This window comes from Plecotus auritus (genome assembly GCF_963455305.1).
Source record: "Plecotus auritus genome assembly, chromosome: 3".
Classification (NCBI taxonomy): Eukaryota; Metazoa; Chordata; class Mammalia; order Chiroptera; family Vespertilionidae; genus Plecotus; species Plecotus auritus.
Window position 1 is genome coordinate 156,143,443 of NC_137772.1, and position 19,143 is coordinate 156,162,585.

The 19,143-nt window shown below is 43.7% G+C and overlaps 1 protein-coding gene across 1 annotated transcript in view; it reads right to left on the bottom strand.

Moving 5' to 3' along the window:
- TPH2 (tryptophan hydroxylase 2) overlaps nt 1-18,525 on the bottom strand; it is a 105,250-nt gene extending 86,725 nt beyond the window's left edge. The window contains exons 1-5 of the mRNA XM_080662702.1: nt 18,362-18,525; nt 15,612-15,764; nt 12,595-12,778; nt 12,384-12,484; nt 7,429-7,496 (exon numbers count right to left, since the gene is read on the bottom strand). Coding sequence (XP_080518828.1) covers nt 7,429-7,496; nt 12,384-12,484; nt 12,595-12,778; nt 15,612-15,764; nt 18,362-18,466 — 611 coding nt within the window. The 5' untranslated portion in view covers nt 18,467-18,525. The remainder of the gene's footprint in view (nt 1-7,428; nt 7,497-12,383; nt 12,485-12,594; nt 12,779-15,611; nt 15,765-18,361) is intronic.
- Nucleotides 18,526-19,143: the final 618 nt, after the last annotated feature.

The following is a 19,143-nucleotide window of genomic DNA, read 5'->3' on the forward strand; positions in this document are numbered from 1 at the left end:
TAATCAGACGGACTTCAGGGCTTATAGAAAGTGTTGGCCAAGGTGGTGGAGAAGGGTATTAAAGGTAATAAAAAGATTGGGAGATGGTAGAGAAAAAGGCGAGATCAGTTGACATGAGACAACGAATGTTATAAAAATATTAGATGCCTGGTGCACGAAATTCATGCACGGGGGTGGGGGCCCTCAGCCCGGCCTGCACCCTCTAGCAATCCGGGACCCCTCGAGGGATGTCGTGGGATTGGGCCTAACCTGGCAGTCAGACATCCCTTTCTCAATCCGGGACCGCTGGCTCCTAACCGCTCGCCTGCCTGCCTGCCTGATCGCCCCTAACCACTCTGCTTGCCTGCCTGATCTCCCCTAACCACTTGCCTGCCTGCCTGATCACCCCTAACCACTTGCCTGCCTGCCTGCCTGATCACCCCTAACCACTCACCTGCCTGCCTGATCTCCCCTAACCACTCGCCTGCTTGCCTGATCACCCCTAACCACTCTGCCTGCCTGATCGCCCCTAACCACTCTGCCTGCCTGCCTGATTGCCCCTAACTGCCTCTGCCTCTGCCTCTGCCTCAGCCGCAGCACGGTGGCTTCATCCGGAAGGACGTCTGGAGTGATGACTGGAAGGTCATTCAGCAGTCTGGTCTAATTAGCATATTACACTTTTATTATTCCAGATTAGCAAATACTTAAAGTAGCATTTCCTGTGCAATATTCTAAGTGTTGTTAGTATATTAGCTCATTTAACCCTTATAATAATCCTCTAAAGCAGAAGTAGGGTTATCCCTATTTTACATATAAGGAAACTGAGGCACAGAAGACAAATAACTTGCAGGTGACCCTTGGCTGGTAGTGATAAAGCTGGAGTTCACCCAGGCAGTTCAGCTGTAACTTCTACAATTCTTAATTAGTCCACACACAGCCTCTCAGATTGAAAGGGAAATTGGAGAAACTAACTGAAGCCTTACAAGCAGGTCAGGGGTCTGAGTAAACCCAGACTTTTGGTCTGGAGGTGTTGATTATTGTTTTGATAAAGTTAATAGTAAAGTGCATTGCATGGCAATGCTCCACTGATTTCATTTAATTCTTAAAATATTCCCAGGGGAGAGGCAGAGAGATACTGCTATCTTTATTTTACAGAGGAGAACGCTGAGGCTGAGAGATGTCAAGGAACCATCTGGATCCCTGAATTTGTTTTTTGTTCTGTTTTGTTTTTTTGTTAATCCTCACCCAAGGATATTTTTCCATTGACCTTTTTTTAAAAAAATATTTTTTTATTGATTTCAGAAAGGAAGGGAAGAGGAGAAAGAGATAGAAACATTAATGATGAGAGAGAATCATTGATTGGCTGCCTCCTGCACACCCACACTGGGGGTAGAGCCCCCAACCCAGGCATGTGTCCTGACCAGGAATCGAACCATGACCTCCAGGTTCATAGGTCGACACTCAACCACTGAACCATGCCATTGGGCTCCATTGACTTTTAGAGAGAGTGGAAGAGAGAGAGAGAGAGAGAGAGAGAGAAACATCGATGTGAAAGACACATCAATTGGTTGCCTCCCGCATGTGTCCAACCAGTGCTGAGGATCGAGCCTGTAACTGAGGTCCATGCCCCCACCAGAATTGAACCCAGGACCCTTTAGTCTGTGGACTGATGCTCTATCCACTGAGCCAAACCAGCTAGGGTTTGGACCCCTGGGACTGAAATCAAATGAGTTTCCTTGGAAAATTGGGGAATTTTCCAATTTTAATTAAAGCAAATTATGACATGTTGAAACGCCCTTGTTTACCTTACCCACTGACATTTGCTTTTACTTATTTGCATTTCAGATTCCATGGACTAAAAATAAATAAATAAGGAAAGCACAAAGGAGGCAGCCAAATGAGAAGAATATGAGGTTCATGTACCACCTTAATTTCAACCAGGAGAAAGTGCATTCGTAACCAAACACAATCACAGTAATATTCAAAATCAACTTAAGCAAACAGAAGGGCATATTAAAGTCAGAGCTCGGGGCCTCTTTCCAGGAGAGTACGATAGATTGAAATAACTACCACGTCCCCGCCCCCCCCCACACACACACACCACTAATATAATTAAATTAAATATGCATGCATATTGTTGGGGAATAATCATTATAATAGCCCCCAAAGAAAAATCTGTTTATTTCTAGTCAACCGGGAAAAAAAAAAACAAAAAATGGTATTACTCATTTTTCCTCCAACAATATAGCAATTGTGAAACCCACAGAAATGCAGGAAAGCTAATGTCAAGCTTAAAATATGAAGGTGCCAATGACAGAAACCTGGAGAGTATCACACAAACCTTATAGCCACAACAGCACAGTCATCATTTTCCCTTCCTCCACATGCCATCTGCCCCCCACGCACTTCCATTGCCAGTGACTGCAGGTCTGCACGCGCTTCACATATCTCAACCCGGGGTCCTCTGTGCTTGTTTACACTAGAATTTCTTTTCTTTGGGTTGGGGAGGACAGGCTGTGACCCTCATCCATTACCCATGATGTTAAAACAGTGCCCTGTCATTCCAGGACCTTCATTCTCAGGTCTTCTATGGAGACTGATATTTGCACTAATGAATGCTTCCTCCGCTGTTATTGGTGAGGCAGTTAGGTCTTCCTGACACTCGTGGCCACAGCGCTCAGGCATGTCTGCAGGCGGCAGCGGGCCTCTGGGTAATCAATCATGTTTCTCGGCAGCGCTGTCAATCAGGAAGGCACCTGAGTGGCACCTATCGACAATTCTCAGTGTGCTGACACGGTCCCCGGGCCCTCTCCTCTCTCAGGCTCATGGTTATACAGGCTTCGAGCCTGCTGTTTTCTCATCATAGAGTGGAATTGTTTCATTTTCCTCTGCATGTGTTGATTCTTCCCCCCTGCTTTATCCTTTCAAGACTATCACAGAAAATATAGTATTCAACACAAATGCCCCAGAGGGCTTCCTGGCCATGTTTCAATAGATATTATTCGGTACTTTATATCTTTTCTTCCCCTTCCCTGTACACCCTTCAGACGACATCCTGCCAATCCCTGCAGCACCCCCAAACCATCTCTGCTCCATCTTTGTCTATATTTCCGACCATATATTTGACTTATTCTCCGTGTCCTGAAAGCCTTAACAAACTATCAACAGGAAATTGAATTCGTCTCCCCATGTCAGAATGGTCTCTAATTTTATCACCAAACTATGTTTGCAGGGACCCCACGCACTGGGTGTTTTCAGCACCACCCAGTTTCAAATGATCTGCTTCTCAGACCTGTGGTTCAAGCTTTGGCTTGGAAATCAGATCACAGCACTCGGCCAGAAGCCACTCAAACGCGCTTATTTTAAGTAATTATTGTATTGACATCTTTTTCCTTTGCTCATTCAGAAAGCCATTAGCACTAGAAAAAGATCTATTTCAGCCAGAAACTGGAGCTTTATTTTTTGTCCAATAAAAGCAAACCTTGCTTACCGCGTGGCAAGCTGGAGACGATGACCCAGGCCCCGCTAGGGACTCGCGAGTACCTCTGCCCCACCCCCACCAGCACCAGAACACAAGCCTGAGCCCTGCCCTCAGCTTGCAAACACACATGTATTTGCACAGAAACACACATGTATTTACACACAAAAAAATGGCTAGCCCTTATCCATCCTCAAATTCATACCCGTAGAATCCACAGCAGTGATGGCGTGATGGACACTAAGCAATGACCTCTTTCTCTCCGTCCCGCAAGTCCCTGATTGAAGCCCTCCCTGGGCACCTTCCTCACTCTGTCCACTGCAAGAAGCACCCGAGGCAACTGGCGATTGTTATCAGTATTTGCAGCTTCCCACACACACACAAATGGGAACGTAATTGCTCTCTATGAAATCTCTCCACAGAGAAGGATGTTGATCAGCACAAAATGCATCGGTATATACAACAGTCTTTAAGTGGGAAACCGAAGGAGTTTTATTCCCGAGATTACTTCTAGGGACACTTGAACTGCAGTGTTTGTTAAGGTGGCAGCAAAAACAATGGTGTTAATACAGCTAAAGAATTAAACAATAGGTCACCAGGAAATGGAAGACAGTCTGTGCACAGGGACAGGGGAGGCTGTCATAATAACTGACAGTTATGATCACAGATCACGTGCTGGGCACTGTGCAAAGCACAGCCATGGGTTCTCTTTCATAGTCCTTACAACAGCCCCGAGAGATGGGTTCTATTGTTAGATACTCTTCCCCGATGAAGAAACTGGGGCACGGTGATGCTGGTCACCCCAGGAGGAAGCAGTGGAGTCGGGACTCAAGCCCCAGATAGTCTGGCTCCGATGGCCCAGTTTTTCATCATGTTATTCTGGGCACTCAGCCTGACTCAGCATTGCCCAGGGGAGAGGGCTGCAATGGTCTTGGATCCCAAACTCTCTTAAATGTTTTCTGTTTTGACTGTATCTCCACAAAATAGCCTTCAGGTTATAATTTGGCCTCTCTGGCGTCATGACAACAGGGAGCATGCGTGAGACCTATGAGAGTAGTTTCTCCCTATAAAATGATGACTTGCTGGTCTCCTGCCTACCTCGGCCTCCTGAATCTTCAGTTACGGAGAATCAGGCCTGGACCCTGAGCACAGCCCCACTCTGTAAACTGGGACCCTGGAACAGCCCCAGCCAGCCCACCTTTGTATAAAATCTCCACCATTTCCAGCCTCCAATTTTGACTTGTTTTCCATAGACACCACATCTCCGTGTCCCTCTTGCGCTAAGGGAAACTGGCAAATGCAAACTTGTGAATACTTTGAGAGCCTCACCCTCCATCGTTTCTACTATGTACCATTTCCTCTCCTCTCTATATAAACATGTTTCCTTTAACACCAAAGGACGCCCCATAGCAATGCTTCTTAAGCCTGGTTGACTCATATATATCAATTCTATTAGTGTTATCACCATACAGCTTGCCTTTGTCCAGCTTGGGCTCTGTCAAGAAGAAATAAATGACATCTGAGCTAGCTCCTTGATCACTATGCTATCAAAATCCTTTATATACCACAGTATATATAATATACTGCATATGAAATACATTTGTATCTATCTTTTATCTAAAGGAAAAGGCTCTGCCAAGCCCTGAGCTTTGACCATGTCCCCACAGGTCCCAAAGGCATGTCCTGCCCACCCCTTTATTTTTTTTTTATTTTTTTTTAAATATATTTTATTGATTTTGTACAGAGAGAGGGAGGGAGAGGGATAGAGAATTAGAAACATCGATGAGAGAGAAACATCAATCACCTGCCTCCTGCACACCTCCTACTGGGGATGTGCCCGCAACCAAGGTACATTCCCTTGACCGGAACCAAACCTGGGACCTTTCAGTTCGCAAGCCGACGCTCTATCCACTGAGCCAAACCGGTCAGGGCTGCCCACCCCTTTCTAAGGACCCACCTCCGCAGGCATGGCCTGATTCCACAGGCAGGGTCTGTGAACCAAGGGGAGTTCATCTTTTTCTTTTTTTTTAATATTTTTTTATCAATTTCAGAGAGGAAGGAAGAGGGAGAGATAGAAACATCAGTGATGAGGAGAATCATTGATCGACTGCCTCCTGCACACCCCACACTGGGGATCCAGCCCGAAATCTAGACATGTGCCCCTACTGGGAATCGAACCTGGTGACCTCCTGGTTCACAAGTCAATGCTCAACCACTGAGCCATGCCAGCTGGCAGGGGAGCTCATCTTAACACTCAGGACCACTGATCAGATCCTGATGTGAAAAAGTGAGCATGGCCATCAGAGTGCTGTCTTGGCAACCTGACGGGGAAACACTGGAAGACAAGGTTAGAGAGTGACAGTGCTGAGGGCTTAAGGGGGCAGGAGGTTGGGCTTGAGCCTGGACAAGCCATCAGCACACTGACATTGCGAGGGGGTAGAAGGTCACAGTAGTTTAAAAAGGGTCAAGGAGCTGCGTGGAACACAAGAGATGAGAATGGAGAAGACACATGTGGAAAAGCATGTGCCAAGTAGTCCTGGTTTTCAGGATTAAAAACATAGTAAAGGAAGAATGAAGGATGCAGGGGGTTTGGTAGGAGGGAAGGAAGAGCACCAGAGCATCCAGGGAAATTACAAATGAGCAAATCACAGGTGTGATATGATATCCTCTCATTTTTGCCTAAGCACCTGTGTGTCATATTTCTTAAAAAGAAAGGAAGGGAAGGAAGGAAGGAAGGAAGGAAGGAAGGAAGGAAGGAAGGAAGGAAGGGAGGGAGGGAGGGAAGGAGGGAGGGAGGGAGGGAGGGAGGAAAGAAGGGAGGGAGGGAGGAAGGGAGGGAGGGAGGGAGGGAGGGAGGGAGGGAGGGAGGGAGGAAGGAAGGAAGGGAGGGAGGGAGGGAGGAAGGGAGGAAGGGAGGGAGGGAGGGAGGGAGGAAGGGAGGGAAGGAGGGAGGGAGGGAGGGAGGAAGGAAGGAAGGGAGGAAGGGAGGAAGGGAGGGAGGAAGGGAGGAAGGGAGGGAGGGAGGGAGGGAGGAGGATGGCAGGGAGGAGGATGGCAGGGAGGCAGGTAGGGAGGGAGGGTGGGAAGGAAATACTGATACCTTGTACAACACATGTAATGTCCTAAATTCTCACCAAGGACAAACTTGCCCCACAGGACAGTTGAGTTTCTCACCTAGTCTCAACTAAAATAAGAAAGAATCTTTCCTGCCAGGTATGGATTTATATTTTGTCCTGATGACAAGATTTATGTAGCTGATCACATACCAGACAAAGTAAAGGCAGCACCATGATGGGCTACAAGTTTTATTGTGTGAGCAGAATACATAGAGGCCTAACGTTTACTCCATTTTTCTAGACATGGCCTGCAGTCAACACACTACATCATCGCCTGTGGCAGTACCCTGTCACGGCCATCTAATACCATGCACAATGCAAGGTCCTCACCCCAATCCTTAGGTTCTTTCATTTCCTCCCCACCCTGAGCCAAGATTGGGTCTGAAACTCTCCAATTTCCAGGAAGTTTCCCTTTCCACACAAAGCAAACACATCTCTTTCTATTACAGCTGCTCACATGAGCCCTTTCGCCATTCTTGCTGAATTCCCTACTTTCATTGGGGACGCTAGACATTGAGGGAGGTTACAAAAAACTCAAATCAAAAGCAAAATGAAAAACACTGTTTCTGGGCCCTGCAGAGTGGACAAAAGTGGCTCCTTCATGGAGCTGCGAACACAATGGTGAAAATGTAGCACTTGGCATGAGGCCCAACAGTCTCATTCTTTCACAGTTGTGCCCAGATGTCAAACATCAGTGTTGGTATTTAATGCCCACAGAGTTGGTGAGTGTTTAAAATGGTTCATATCTGCCTTCAGAAAAGTCAAAGCGAAGAGAAGGTGTGTCTGTTTAACACAGCATGTGCTTTTCTAACTAGCCAGTGACAAGTTGCAGAAAACAGTTACACAGGTACTTACTATTTATAACTCATGGCCACATCCACAAAATACTTTCTTCTCTGTCGATAGACATTGTCCTTAAATCCCTTAAACAGAAGAGAGATGACGTTATAGAACAGAGAGCCAAAAAGTGAGCTGCAGAAGGCCTCAAAGAAAATTGCTGTGGTGTTGACTGACTACTCAATTCAAATGTAAATTTGTATCCTTGCATGACATCTTTATGACATAGGCAGAGGCAAACTGTGCTTACAACAGTAAAACCTCATTAAACCGGGACTGTACTAATTTGGGATGTGTGGGAATTCAGGCTAAAGTTTACCTTTCCACTAAGTGGGCAGAATGGCTTAGTTAAGCAAATTGATACTGTGGACTATATCTTTTGGTTTTCATTTGCATGTAATTGATCTTCATCATAAATTAATATTATCCTTTCCATTAAAACAGGTCCCTTTAACCTGATTATTCAGTAAGTTAACCTAAATTTAATTTCTTTGTATAAATGATCAATAAATGTTCATTTACTTAAAACTCATTCATTCACAATAATTATCAAATCCCCAAATTAGCATGAATTAAAGAGGTTTTGCTGTATCTTATGAGTACAGCCACACGATGCAAAACCAATTTTAAGGGATTCATGCACAGGATAGCAAGTCCGCTCCATTCCACCCTGAGTCCCCATGAGTCTGATGAGTTTTTAGCAACTTCAAGACTTTTATTCATTGTCATAACACCTGGGAAATTAAACAGCCTGTCTGTCATTCTTCAGTCAAATGGAATCCTTCTGAGAGGGCTTCTGGTTTTACTCAAAAATCTCTCCTCTTGTCAACAGGCTTTCCATTTTCTTTCTCTTCAGAGGGTGTTTCTTCAAAGTTCTGGGAGCCCAGAAGGAATTATTTCTATTTAACTTTCTATTGATGCAGCCCCAAAAGATAAGCAGGAAGCAGTGGCCACTCTGAGAAGGGAGGCCAGGAAAGAGGACAGGCCACTGAGATCACGGGTCTGAGAGGGGAGCTGCCACAGGCCCACACGGGCCCACACAGGCCCACACAGCCCACATGGCCCACACAGGCCCAGCCGCCCTCTGCTGCAACTTCTTCAAAATGGGCTGTTCAACAGTAACTCAAACTCATAGAAAACCGTTGCATTCTCTCTCCTGGCTGAAGAACTGGCCTTCAAGCCAGAAACCTTCCCAGGACTCTACTGGGCAGAAATGAAGAGCTTCAATCACCAACAGCCTTTCTCTCGGGAAGCACAAGAGAGTTACTGATGGGGAGGGAGATGAGGGCCCTGAGATCCCCCAGACACCCTGCAGCCATGAAGCTTCCTGCCCTGGAAGCCAGCACTTTTTTCCTTTTGCTATGAATTGGGAGTTTTTAAACTGGGGCTCATAGGCAGGCGTGGGAAGCCTTAAATGAGTGTATACAAAATTTCGTGACCAGCGTTACCACATTCACAAAGGGGTCTGGGGCCTCTGCTGCAGAGGGGATGTGTGACCCTGCGAGAGAGTGTGAGTTTCAGCCCTCACTGGGAACGCCAGGCCACCTGGGAGGGCAAAACTGAAGAGACCCAAGCACCTTTGTTACTCAAAAGGAAAGCAGGCCGGGACAAAAGGAAAAGAGTCGTGTGAAAAGCACAGCATCTGTTCCCCAGTTCCTGCCAAACCGGACACCATGGTAACAGCATCATAATCTGCTGGGCTTCCTGAAGACTCTCAATGGTCTCTCCTCAGCGAACACCTGCACCTTTTCCAGGCATGCGGAGAGTGATTCACTCATCACGCCTCATTAGCCCCGGGTGGCGGTGATTACATGAACGTGGGGGCAATCCACAACTTCCAGGACTGAATCCTGGGCCCGCAAAATAAAACGGGGATGTTGGCTACCCTGGGGATCAGAGACACAGCATTCCATCACCCGGGACTGAGGCCAGGGGTAAGGGTACCAGATAAAATACAGATACAGGACACATACAATATTTGGGGCATTCTTCTAAGAAACAATTATTTGTTGTTTACTTGAAATGAAAATGTAAATGAGCAGCCTATGTATACGTATTTGCTAAATCTGGCAACCCTAGCACCCAGCAAGTAGCTGCTGGACAACCCACCCTTCCTCTCTCAGTTTCAGCCAAGGGAAACTGAAGCCAGGCGGGCAGCCGAAGAGCTCAGCTCACCGTACGCTGGCACTCAAGGAGCTGTCCCACATAAGTCAGCCCTGGTGGGATTTCAGAGTCACCGGGGAGCTTTAAATACTACGCAAACCCCAGGCGCATTCCCAGGTGTTCTGATTTAAGCACCCTGAAATGAGGCTCTGGCTTGAGTCTATTTTTTAATTCCCTACAGATGATTTGAATGGAAAGCTAGGCTGAGAAGCACAGAGCTGGGACATTCGTTCTCAAACATTAGCGCTCATGAACAAGCACCTTATGGGTGGACCTTGAACCAGTCTAGAATCTATCAGCCGTGGGCAAACTATGGCCCGCAGGCCGGATCCAGCCCGTTCAGCTGTTCTATCTGGCCCGCGGAGCCGAAAGAGCGGAGGGTTCTCTTGCTCTCCCCTCCGCTCCTTTACTTTGAATTTATATTAGTTCACACAAACACTCCATCCATGCTTTTGTTCCGGCCCTCCGGTCCAGTTTAAGAACCCATTGTGGCCCTCGAGTCAAAAAGTTTGCCCACCCCTGATAGATCCTTGCTACTCAGAATGTGGTCCCAAACCTTTGGCGGAAGCCTTGAATGGGAGCTCACTGGAAATGCTAGGACGCTCTCTAGAATCTCAGGACCCCCATCTGCATTTTGAGAAGATATTCCAGGTGACTTGTTTGTCCATTAGCGTTTGGGAGGCCCTGGCCTAGATAGATAGTTAACCCTTTCCGGGGTGCCTCCACGGCTGACTCTTACATCCCCAGCCCCTTCTGAGCCATCCCAGCTCTAGGAGGCCCATCCTTGTGCAATAACCCTCTCAGAACCGGGATTCTTCTGAAGCACAAAAAGGCCTTGGACAACATTTCTGTCCTCCTCAAATAATGACATAAAAAACACCAACTTACCAATATCAAATTGTGCACAATGAACATTTGGTGTGCTTATAAAAGAAACATGTATGGTTTAAAAAAATGAGTGAGGTAGGAGGTTGCTAACTACTTGCAATTATTTAAAGTGGCTGTAAAGAAAATAAGAAAAGACATCATAAGGTGGGTGTAATTAGGGATAATGGAACAAAATTAAGCACAAGACAATGTACACTGAGTATTGAATACATTTTTTCACAGCAAGGTCAGTGGTTCCTGTGGTTGTTCCATCAAAAGGATTGACCCCCTTTCTCCAGGTAAGTAATTTTCAAACTAGACTGAGGGGAGCATTTGGAGAGAGGTTACCAAGAAATCCTTTACTGTCCAGGCGTTGATCTGGATGATTTAATACGGCACTTCCATTCCTGGAATTGGGTATTTACTCGCCAAAATGCTTTCCACTTATTTTATTAACTATGCTTTTCAAATGCCCCTTTGAGGTCAATAAGAATTTTATTTCCACTTTTACATAAGGAATTTGAGACACAGAGGTCAGGAGACTTGCCCAAGGTCATCCTGCAAGTTAACAGCTGGTGTCTGGGCAGTGATCTCACTGCTAACCTCTTAAATCAAACCTCTGTGCTAATTCTGACTCTCTGGAGGTGGGGAAGGGGAAGATGACAAATGGATGATGGCTGAAGGCACTTTTGAGTGTTTTTCTAATGTTCAGGAGTCTTACCCGTGAATTACTGTGAATTATCCTGAAACATCAGGCTATGATGGCAAATATGACACTCTGTGTCTGAGTGAATTCAACTTTTTGGGGGGGAAAATGCAAATAATGCCATTGAATTAGATCTGTTTGACCATTTGTCTGAATGATATGTTATGGTTTAGTTTGAATTGGTCTACAGTAACTCAAACTGGTTTGATTGAAAATCTTCCTCTTGTTGAAGTTGTCATCGTTTTCTTCAAAGCAGAGCACTCAGACTTGAGTGTGGGCTTGTTACCACCAGCTCCTGATGCAGCTGGTCCCGGGACCACACGAGAACCTCTGCATGTAGTCCCACTATCAGATCTCCAGACTTCTTCCACTTCAGTAAAATGAGTATCTATAAGACATTACCCTCAGACCACAAACACTCTAGTAAGCACAATCTATCTGCTTGGGTTTCCCCCTTTATCTGCCTGTTTATAGACAAGGGGCACCGGGGGGAAACATGCTTGTAATGAATGAGGACATTGCTTATTTCTCCCAGACTATTAACTGTACTTCATTCTGGCCATAAAGAAGTTCCCGGTCTCTTGTGTTAAATAAAAACGAATGTAAAGGAGGAGGGAGGGAATAATGGGAAATGCTTACCTACGTATCATATTTCTTTCAAGGTGGTCATTTTTATTGGCGTAGGGGAGAGATGGTGGTAAATAGATTCTGGGCGGATGCGGAAAGAGATGCGTCTTCCATCACAGCTTTATTCTAATGCCCTCTGCCTTTCCATTGAGACTGAAGTCCACTCCATTGCTCTACTCCTAACTACCTCCAGTCAAGGAAAATAGCAAGGAGAATTTTATGCTCTCACTGAGCCCCATAATGCCAAGTCCTCCCTAGTTTCCCCAAAGAGTGATCAATTTCAGTTCGTCATTCTTCCAAGGGTCACCATCTGCAAGTATATTTCAGGCTGTCTAATTCTACAGAAATAATCTCTCAGGTTTAGAATCTCCGCCTCTGTCCAACCCTCTAAAAAATGAATGCTTTGTGGAAATGCCATCTTTCTAACCTGCTTCCAGCCAACACATATTTACAGGGAAGCTTTCTCATCTAAAAGTCTGCTCACAGTTATGGGGAATAAATAATAAATTGCTCTACAATACAGCATTGACAGCACAGAACATGGCACAGTGCCTGGCACATGGATGGAACTGGGAGAGCGCGTGCGGAATGGATTTTACTGGACACTTACTGGGTGATCAGCATCGAGCTCAGAACCATACATGAGCACTCTGTGAGAGCATTTGTCTAATTCAGAGATCTTCCGGGGGAACCAGGGCACATCCTCTAGCTCTGTTGAAAACACAGTGCAGGATCAAAAATGTTAGCTCACAGATTGTGTGCTCCCCTTTGCAACATTTGTCAGATTGCAAAATCACCCGACAAGCAAACACTGGTCTTGCCTTCTTCCTCTGTCCAAATGTTCTCCGGCGGATTCAGCGTCAGGATTGTAGTCTGAAATTTCAGCGACTGAATGAGCTCATTGAATTCTGTTTTGCCACACTCGAAGTCCACAAAGATCTCCACCTCTGAACTTCTTCGCCGGGATTTTCTGGACTCAATATGAACCATGTTGACATGTTTTTCCTGTGGGGATATAAGCAGCACCTCTGAATCACCTCCAGGCATAATGAAAGGAATGCCACCAGCTACTCTCCTTCAACTCTTAAACAAGGCACCCACTGCCCACAAAAGAAGAAAAGACATTCTCCTCCCTCTTTGGTTAATGAAAACATGGGAATGTTTTCCTCCAGTGTTTCTATTAATAGGACTAGAGACTGTAATCAGTTTTCCTGTCTCATTAAAAAAAAAAAAAAAAAAAAAAAAAAGAGGGGCCTAGCTGGCATGACTCAGTGGTTGAAGGTCGACCTATGACCTGGGAGGTCACAGTTCGATTCCCGGTCAAGGTTGCAGGCTCGATCCCCAGTCTGGGGCGTGCAGGAGGCAGCCAATCAATGATTCTCTCTCATCATTGATGTTTCTCTCTCTCTCTCCCTCTCCCTCCTCTCTGAAATCAATAATAAAGAGGGGGACATTAATATAAAGGGCCCTATAAAATTACAAACATCAGCATTTCCCAGAGCAGTCCACATCCCACTGGTTATTTGGGGAGCGGGAGGGGAATTAAGTTATATAATACCCAGATTTATATTTCTATTTTCATATGCTTCCAAAAAACATGACTAAAACTCAAAACCCTCGTTTTATAGTGGTATGAAGTTTCCATTGTAATTTAAAGTTTAAAAATAAACTTTATAACGTCTAGAGATAAAATAATCTTTGAAAAAAATGAGTAAATAGTACAAGAGGCAGAAACGGGGACGGTGTTATGAAATGACTGAAGTCTGGGAAACATGGGCCAAAGTGTAGCCCATATTGTAGGGAAAGAAAAGGAAGAAAGGCAGCCAAGTGTGGATCCCTGAAGGCCAAGAGAAACCAAACCGCAAACAAACAAATACCCTAACTGGGACCACTTAGGAACTGTTCTCTCAGCAACCTCCAGGCTAGCTTCATACAAGAATGTTTTGTCGAAATCACCACCCCATGATGGATTTCAGGAGTAAAAGTCTCCTTACAATAAGGTGTTTGAGTGATGGCAGCAATTTAATACTTGAACCTCAGGTTTAAATTTCCCCGGGGATGTAGTCTTCCTTTCCCCTGAGTTAACTGAAGACTTAAGTTCTCCTCTCACCCTAACCCACCCCCAAATAAGCAGGCCCCTCCGCATCGCTCTGGATGGCACACTCTGATTATCAGCACGATTCCTGGCACGGTCCTGGGCGGTCTCAGAATCCTCAGCACAGGAGCAGGAGAGGTGGTTTCCAGGGCCAGTCAAACATCATCCTCCTCGGTATAAAGAAACTAGTCCTATATATGTACTAATACATGTAATACTTTAACAATAAAAAAATATATATTAAAAAAAAAAAAGAAGAAAGAAACTAGTCCTGCGACTAGGAAACGAAATGCCATGATTCTGTTTCGATTAACCTTTGCGCTAATGCCACATTTTCTAAACTGGCCGATGATAAAGGTGAGACTAATATGAAGTTCAAAGTTCAAGAGTCTTCCCGCGGATCGTGTCCCTTTGGACTTTTAATGTCCTCCGCTTGAAGCGGAGCATGTATTTTTAAACAAGGGAACTGAGGTCCATGTGGATTAAGTGGTTTAGCTAAGACCCCATGACTAGCTGATGGCCAAGTGAAAACGCAGGGTTGCTAACTCCTTCTCCAGGGTTTTCTCCACTGCACCCAGCTGTCTAATTGAATTGCCCTGCCGTTGGGCACTGTATGCAGACAGCGCTGGATGATATAATTATGTGTAAAATATTTCCCCAGATTTCCATTACAACTGTTTATGGTGCCTGATCCTTTCTCCAAGGTCAAAAGAGAACAAGGAAATATTTGCCAAATCGGGCTGCTAATTCCCCCTCTACAGTCATCAAAGAGACATTACAATAATGCCTCATATCTGTACACCTGACCAAGCATTTTCACTCATATTATTTCATCACAACAACCTTGTTAGGTAAGAAGAATTATTGCTATTTCACAATTGGAGAAATTGAACGTAGGAAGCAGCTATGATTTAGCCAAGCCAGGAGAACAGGTCTGAATCCTCTGACTGTAATTCCATCTTTTCACTGCACTAGGAGCCCCAGGCACCTCAAAGAGATCGGCACCCTCTCTTATCTAATTAGCAGCCATTGCCTCCCCCCAAAATGCATTTGTAAAGGAGGGTGCCTTCTGAAGAGTAGAGGAACCATCGGGTATGCCCTGACAAGCAGGCAGTAGTTTTTCTGGATTTTTCTAACCTCACTCTCAACCAGGCTCTTTCTTCAGTGTTTAAACCACCCATTTGGGCCTGAAGAAAAAAAAAAAAAAAAAAAAAGCTACTGTATTTCCTTAAGCAAAAGAGAAAACTTAGATATAAGGAGAGTGACTCATCTTTACAAATGGCAAGTTCATGAAACAAGGAGGCTTAGGGGAATACCAAATGCCTATACTCAGGCATCTCATTTTATGCAGTAAATGTGCTTCCAAGACATGGGCATGATTCAAATGTTAAATCAAATCGGGCTGCAGGCTCTTAATATTTAAAGAGATCCTGGCTCTTTTTGTGTTTGTATTTCCAGGTGTGAGGCTCACATTTTTTTAATCACTAACTGCTTCATCTGACAACAGTCTGCAGAATTACTAGTAGGCTAACTCTGAATTCATAAAACATAGTTCCCACTTATATTTGCTCATCTCATTGCTTGGCAGACCAACTCCCCTTGTAAAGCCTGATGAAGTTTGTTTTCTTTGAACCTTTCAACACATTATCCAGAAATGACTCAGTGATGTTTTGTAACAGACGACAGATGTGTAACCAGGCACACAGTCACTTTTAAAGGTATGTAATGATAGTGTACATTCACCTGAAAGAGTTTCAGCGCTTTGACTAATCCACCAACTTCATTTTTCAAAGAGAATACAACCGCCGTCTTGCCACTTTCAGTAGCAGTTTCACTTTTGCTGCTTCCCTTGTTGCCTTTCTTATCATCATTTTTGCCAGAGTTTGCTTTATTTAGCTTTAAGAAGGTAGAAACACACACATATTAGTTAGGAGTTCTCTTTCACTATATTTTTTCAGAGATTCCATTCATATGCTGGAAGCCCAGTAATCATATAAACTCAAGAAGGTGCTATGTCAGTTCATAACTTTTGATCCTAAATGTTGGTCTAATTTACTCTTGGAAACTATTTTCCACTGCTCTAAAACATCATCCAGTGGTTGAAATTAAAGGGGGACCAGATTTGATTCACTTTAAGAGCAACAAACATCTGACGATCATAAAGTAAAAAAATCTCATATATGAATAATACCTGCCTTTCTAAGTTTACTTTTCAGCATAAAATTTGAACTGTTAGCCTAGTTGACTCATATGGAAACTATATTATTACTAAATACAACACAAAGGAGACCAAATGTATATTTTTCACAATAATTTTAGTTTCGATTAAATCTTAAAAACAAAATATTCATTTCATTCTGAAATATGTGTAGACATGCACTGACATTGATAAACTCACTTTCTGCAGTTAGGTCCACATGGCCAATGGGTATCTATCTACAGAAGTTCAGCACGAAGGTATGTATTCATACAAGGCCATCTGTGTCAGCAGATGACATCTAAAAAGTAGCTGCTAAAATTCAGCCACAGAGAAAAGAAAAGGAGAGAGAGAAAGAGAGAGAGAGAGAGAGAGAGAGAGAGAGAGAGAGAGAGAGAGAGAACTACCTAATAATTAGGCACAAAGAGTAGAATCTGAGAAACTGAAAAAGACTAACACTTTATTAGCCATTCAAGAGACTATATATATGACTAAGTAATGACTATTAGTCCTTTTGACTAAAGATACAAATGGCAGCTTCCAGAAACTCAGTCACATTGTCAGAAATGCAGAATAAAAAAGCTGGAAACTTTAATTTGACAAAGCAAACCTAGGGTGTACTCTTTTGTACATGCAAATGAGGAACTGGGTAAGCAGAGAACTTTATCCCTGACAAATAGGGATTCAATACAATCTCACCCATCTATTAGTTCCTCATGAAACTGAGGAAAGTACGTTAGACATGGGACCCAGTGGATAGTAATTTGCCATGTCTTCCTCTGGTTTTTCTACTGGCTTTATCTTCACATGTTAGTATTGTCTCACTCACTGGATTTGTATATCAGTACAAATATTTTATTACTTATGACTTGAGGAAAAAAATGTTTATGCAGATATTGGAGTTTGATAGTATGTTTAGTCATTAAAAGTTCAAATGTTGTAGTACTCTCACCATCTGCCTCCTCCTCACCACCTAACACAGAGATCTTACATATTTAAGTAGCATAACTCTGAGTTTTCCTTCTAGCAATACATTATAACTTCAAAATTTCTCCATGGAATATCTCATCCAAATATTCATGATATTTAAATGTTAGAAAATCCATGTTTAAGTTTTTTGGTCTTATTTTTGCATATTGATTTAAATAGTTCTACAAAACTTGCCCTGATTACTTTTCAACATTTTTAGCAGTAATAATATACCAGTACAATACAACCCTCCAGCACAGAGTTGGAGCTACAATATTAAAACAGATTTTTCTATGATACAGCCTGAATTATTATTGGTTGATAAAGTCTGATAGTACAATAATGAAATAACATTTTTTTATATTTTATTGATTTTTTTACAGAGAGGAAGGAAGAGGGATAGAGAGTTAGAAAAATCGTTGAGAGAGAAACATCGATCAGCTGCCTCCTGCACACTCCCTACTGGGTATGTGCCCGCAACCAAGGTACATGCCCTTGACCAGAATCGAACCCGGGACCCTTGAGTCCACAGGCCAATGCTCTATCCACTGAGCCAAACCGGTCAGGGCACATTTAATATTTTTAATGACTAGAAATATGAATACATTTTTCTTTCAGTGTCTTTTTTTTATTAAATCCCATGACTGTTACCTCAAATCAGAATCTAAAATCCTGCAAAATGTTACTTTTTTATTCTCTTAATCTTTAAATATAAAAACTATCTTAAATATTGAAACAAGTGGTGCATTGCTTTCATATTCCATCAATTAAACTGAATAAAATGGAGTACTGAGCAATGCAGGAAACTGTTGAAAGGAACTCAATCTTTCTTTTATTCCAATAACCAACACCCATAGAGTAAAGTAGAAAAGATAACTTCTGTGTTTGAAGGTCAGTCTTTATAGATGGAATGGGGTATAGGAGAAGCAGTAATCTTGCAGGAACCCTGAAAATCTATTTCATTTCTTCTCCCTGTTCCTTCTCATAATAAATGGCCTTTCAAAATTCTACACACTTTTGGGGGTGTGGATGTACCACATTGGCCTATATAACCTTTTGTTGATGTTCAGGACCTTCTTTGCTTTCTACTTATACATTCTGAGGAAAAGAAGTTTAGCATGTAGCAATCAGTACACCTGCTTTACTTTATGGAGAGAGAAGGAAGACTGGAGGCAGACAGGAGGGAGGCAGGGTACACAGATAGAGGAAGGAGTTGAGGTGTGTGTGCTTACTCTACACCAGGTGTCCATATGACAATATGGCAGGATGAGACAATTGCTACCCTAGAAAATACTCTCTAGACTAGTTCCAGATACTCAGTACTCACTGTTAAGCTGCCAAGTGGCTGATGCTCTTCAGGCACCGCTGAATCCAGAGAAAACCCTCTCCTTGCCCAGTATTTACTGGAAAACATCATCATTGCCGGCTGCATCGATCCCGATGTAATTTTCTTTCTCTGCAGCAGGGGGGACTAGAGGGGTAGTAGCTGCGCTGGTGGAGATTGAGAAAGGAGCGTGAGAACAGCAGCCCGCTCGGGGCGCTGTCCAGAACCCTGGTGCTGAAGAGCAATGTGAATCCTCCCCTCCCAGGGCTCCTTTATATGAGTGACTGGGGACTGATGGAAGGCCGATAAGAAAGAAACTCATTTCTGGCTGTTGATGGCCACAGTCAGATTACAGACCTGAAGCCTGGGGTTATCTGTGCTCATGATGCGATTTGTTTCATAGGTCGAGTAGCCGTTTGGACATGGGTGATGGAGAACAATACATAATAGGGTGTTATTTGTAAAAGAAAATATCTGTCCCTGATGTTAGCTCTCATTTCTCAAACCCACTACTGGCAAGTTAACCTCAGTCTTTAGGTGACTATGAATTCAAAGATTTTGTGCTTTCTTTTCAAAAGAAGGACAATTTTTTTGAGAAAAATCAGCACTGCTGAATCCCAAAGCCATTTTATTTTATATGAATAAGCTTTTTCTGATCTGATGTGTTGTGTGTAGACATGTGCATGTGTGATGGCTTTCATAAAGGCACTGCTTTGCAACTGTGTGATGCCGTTTTGTGGTAATAGTCAAGCAATTGTAAAGAAAATGTGAGGCTTTGATTTAGC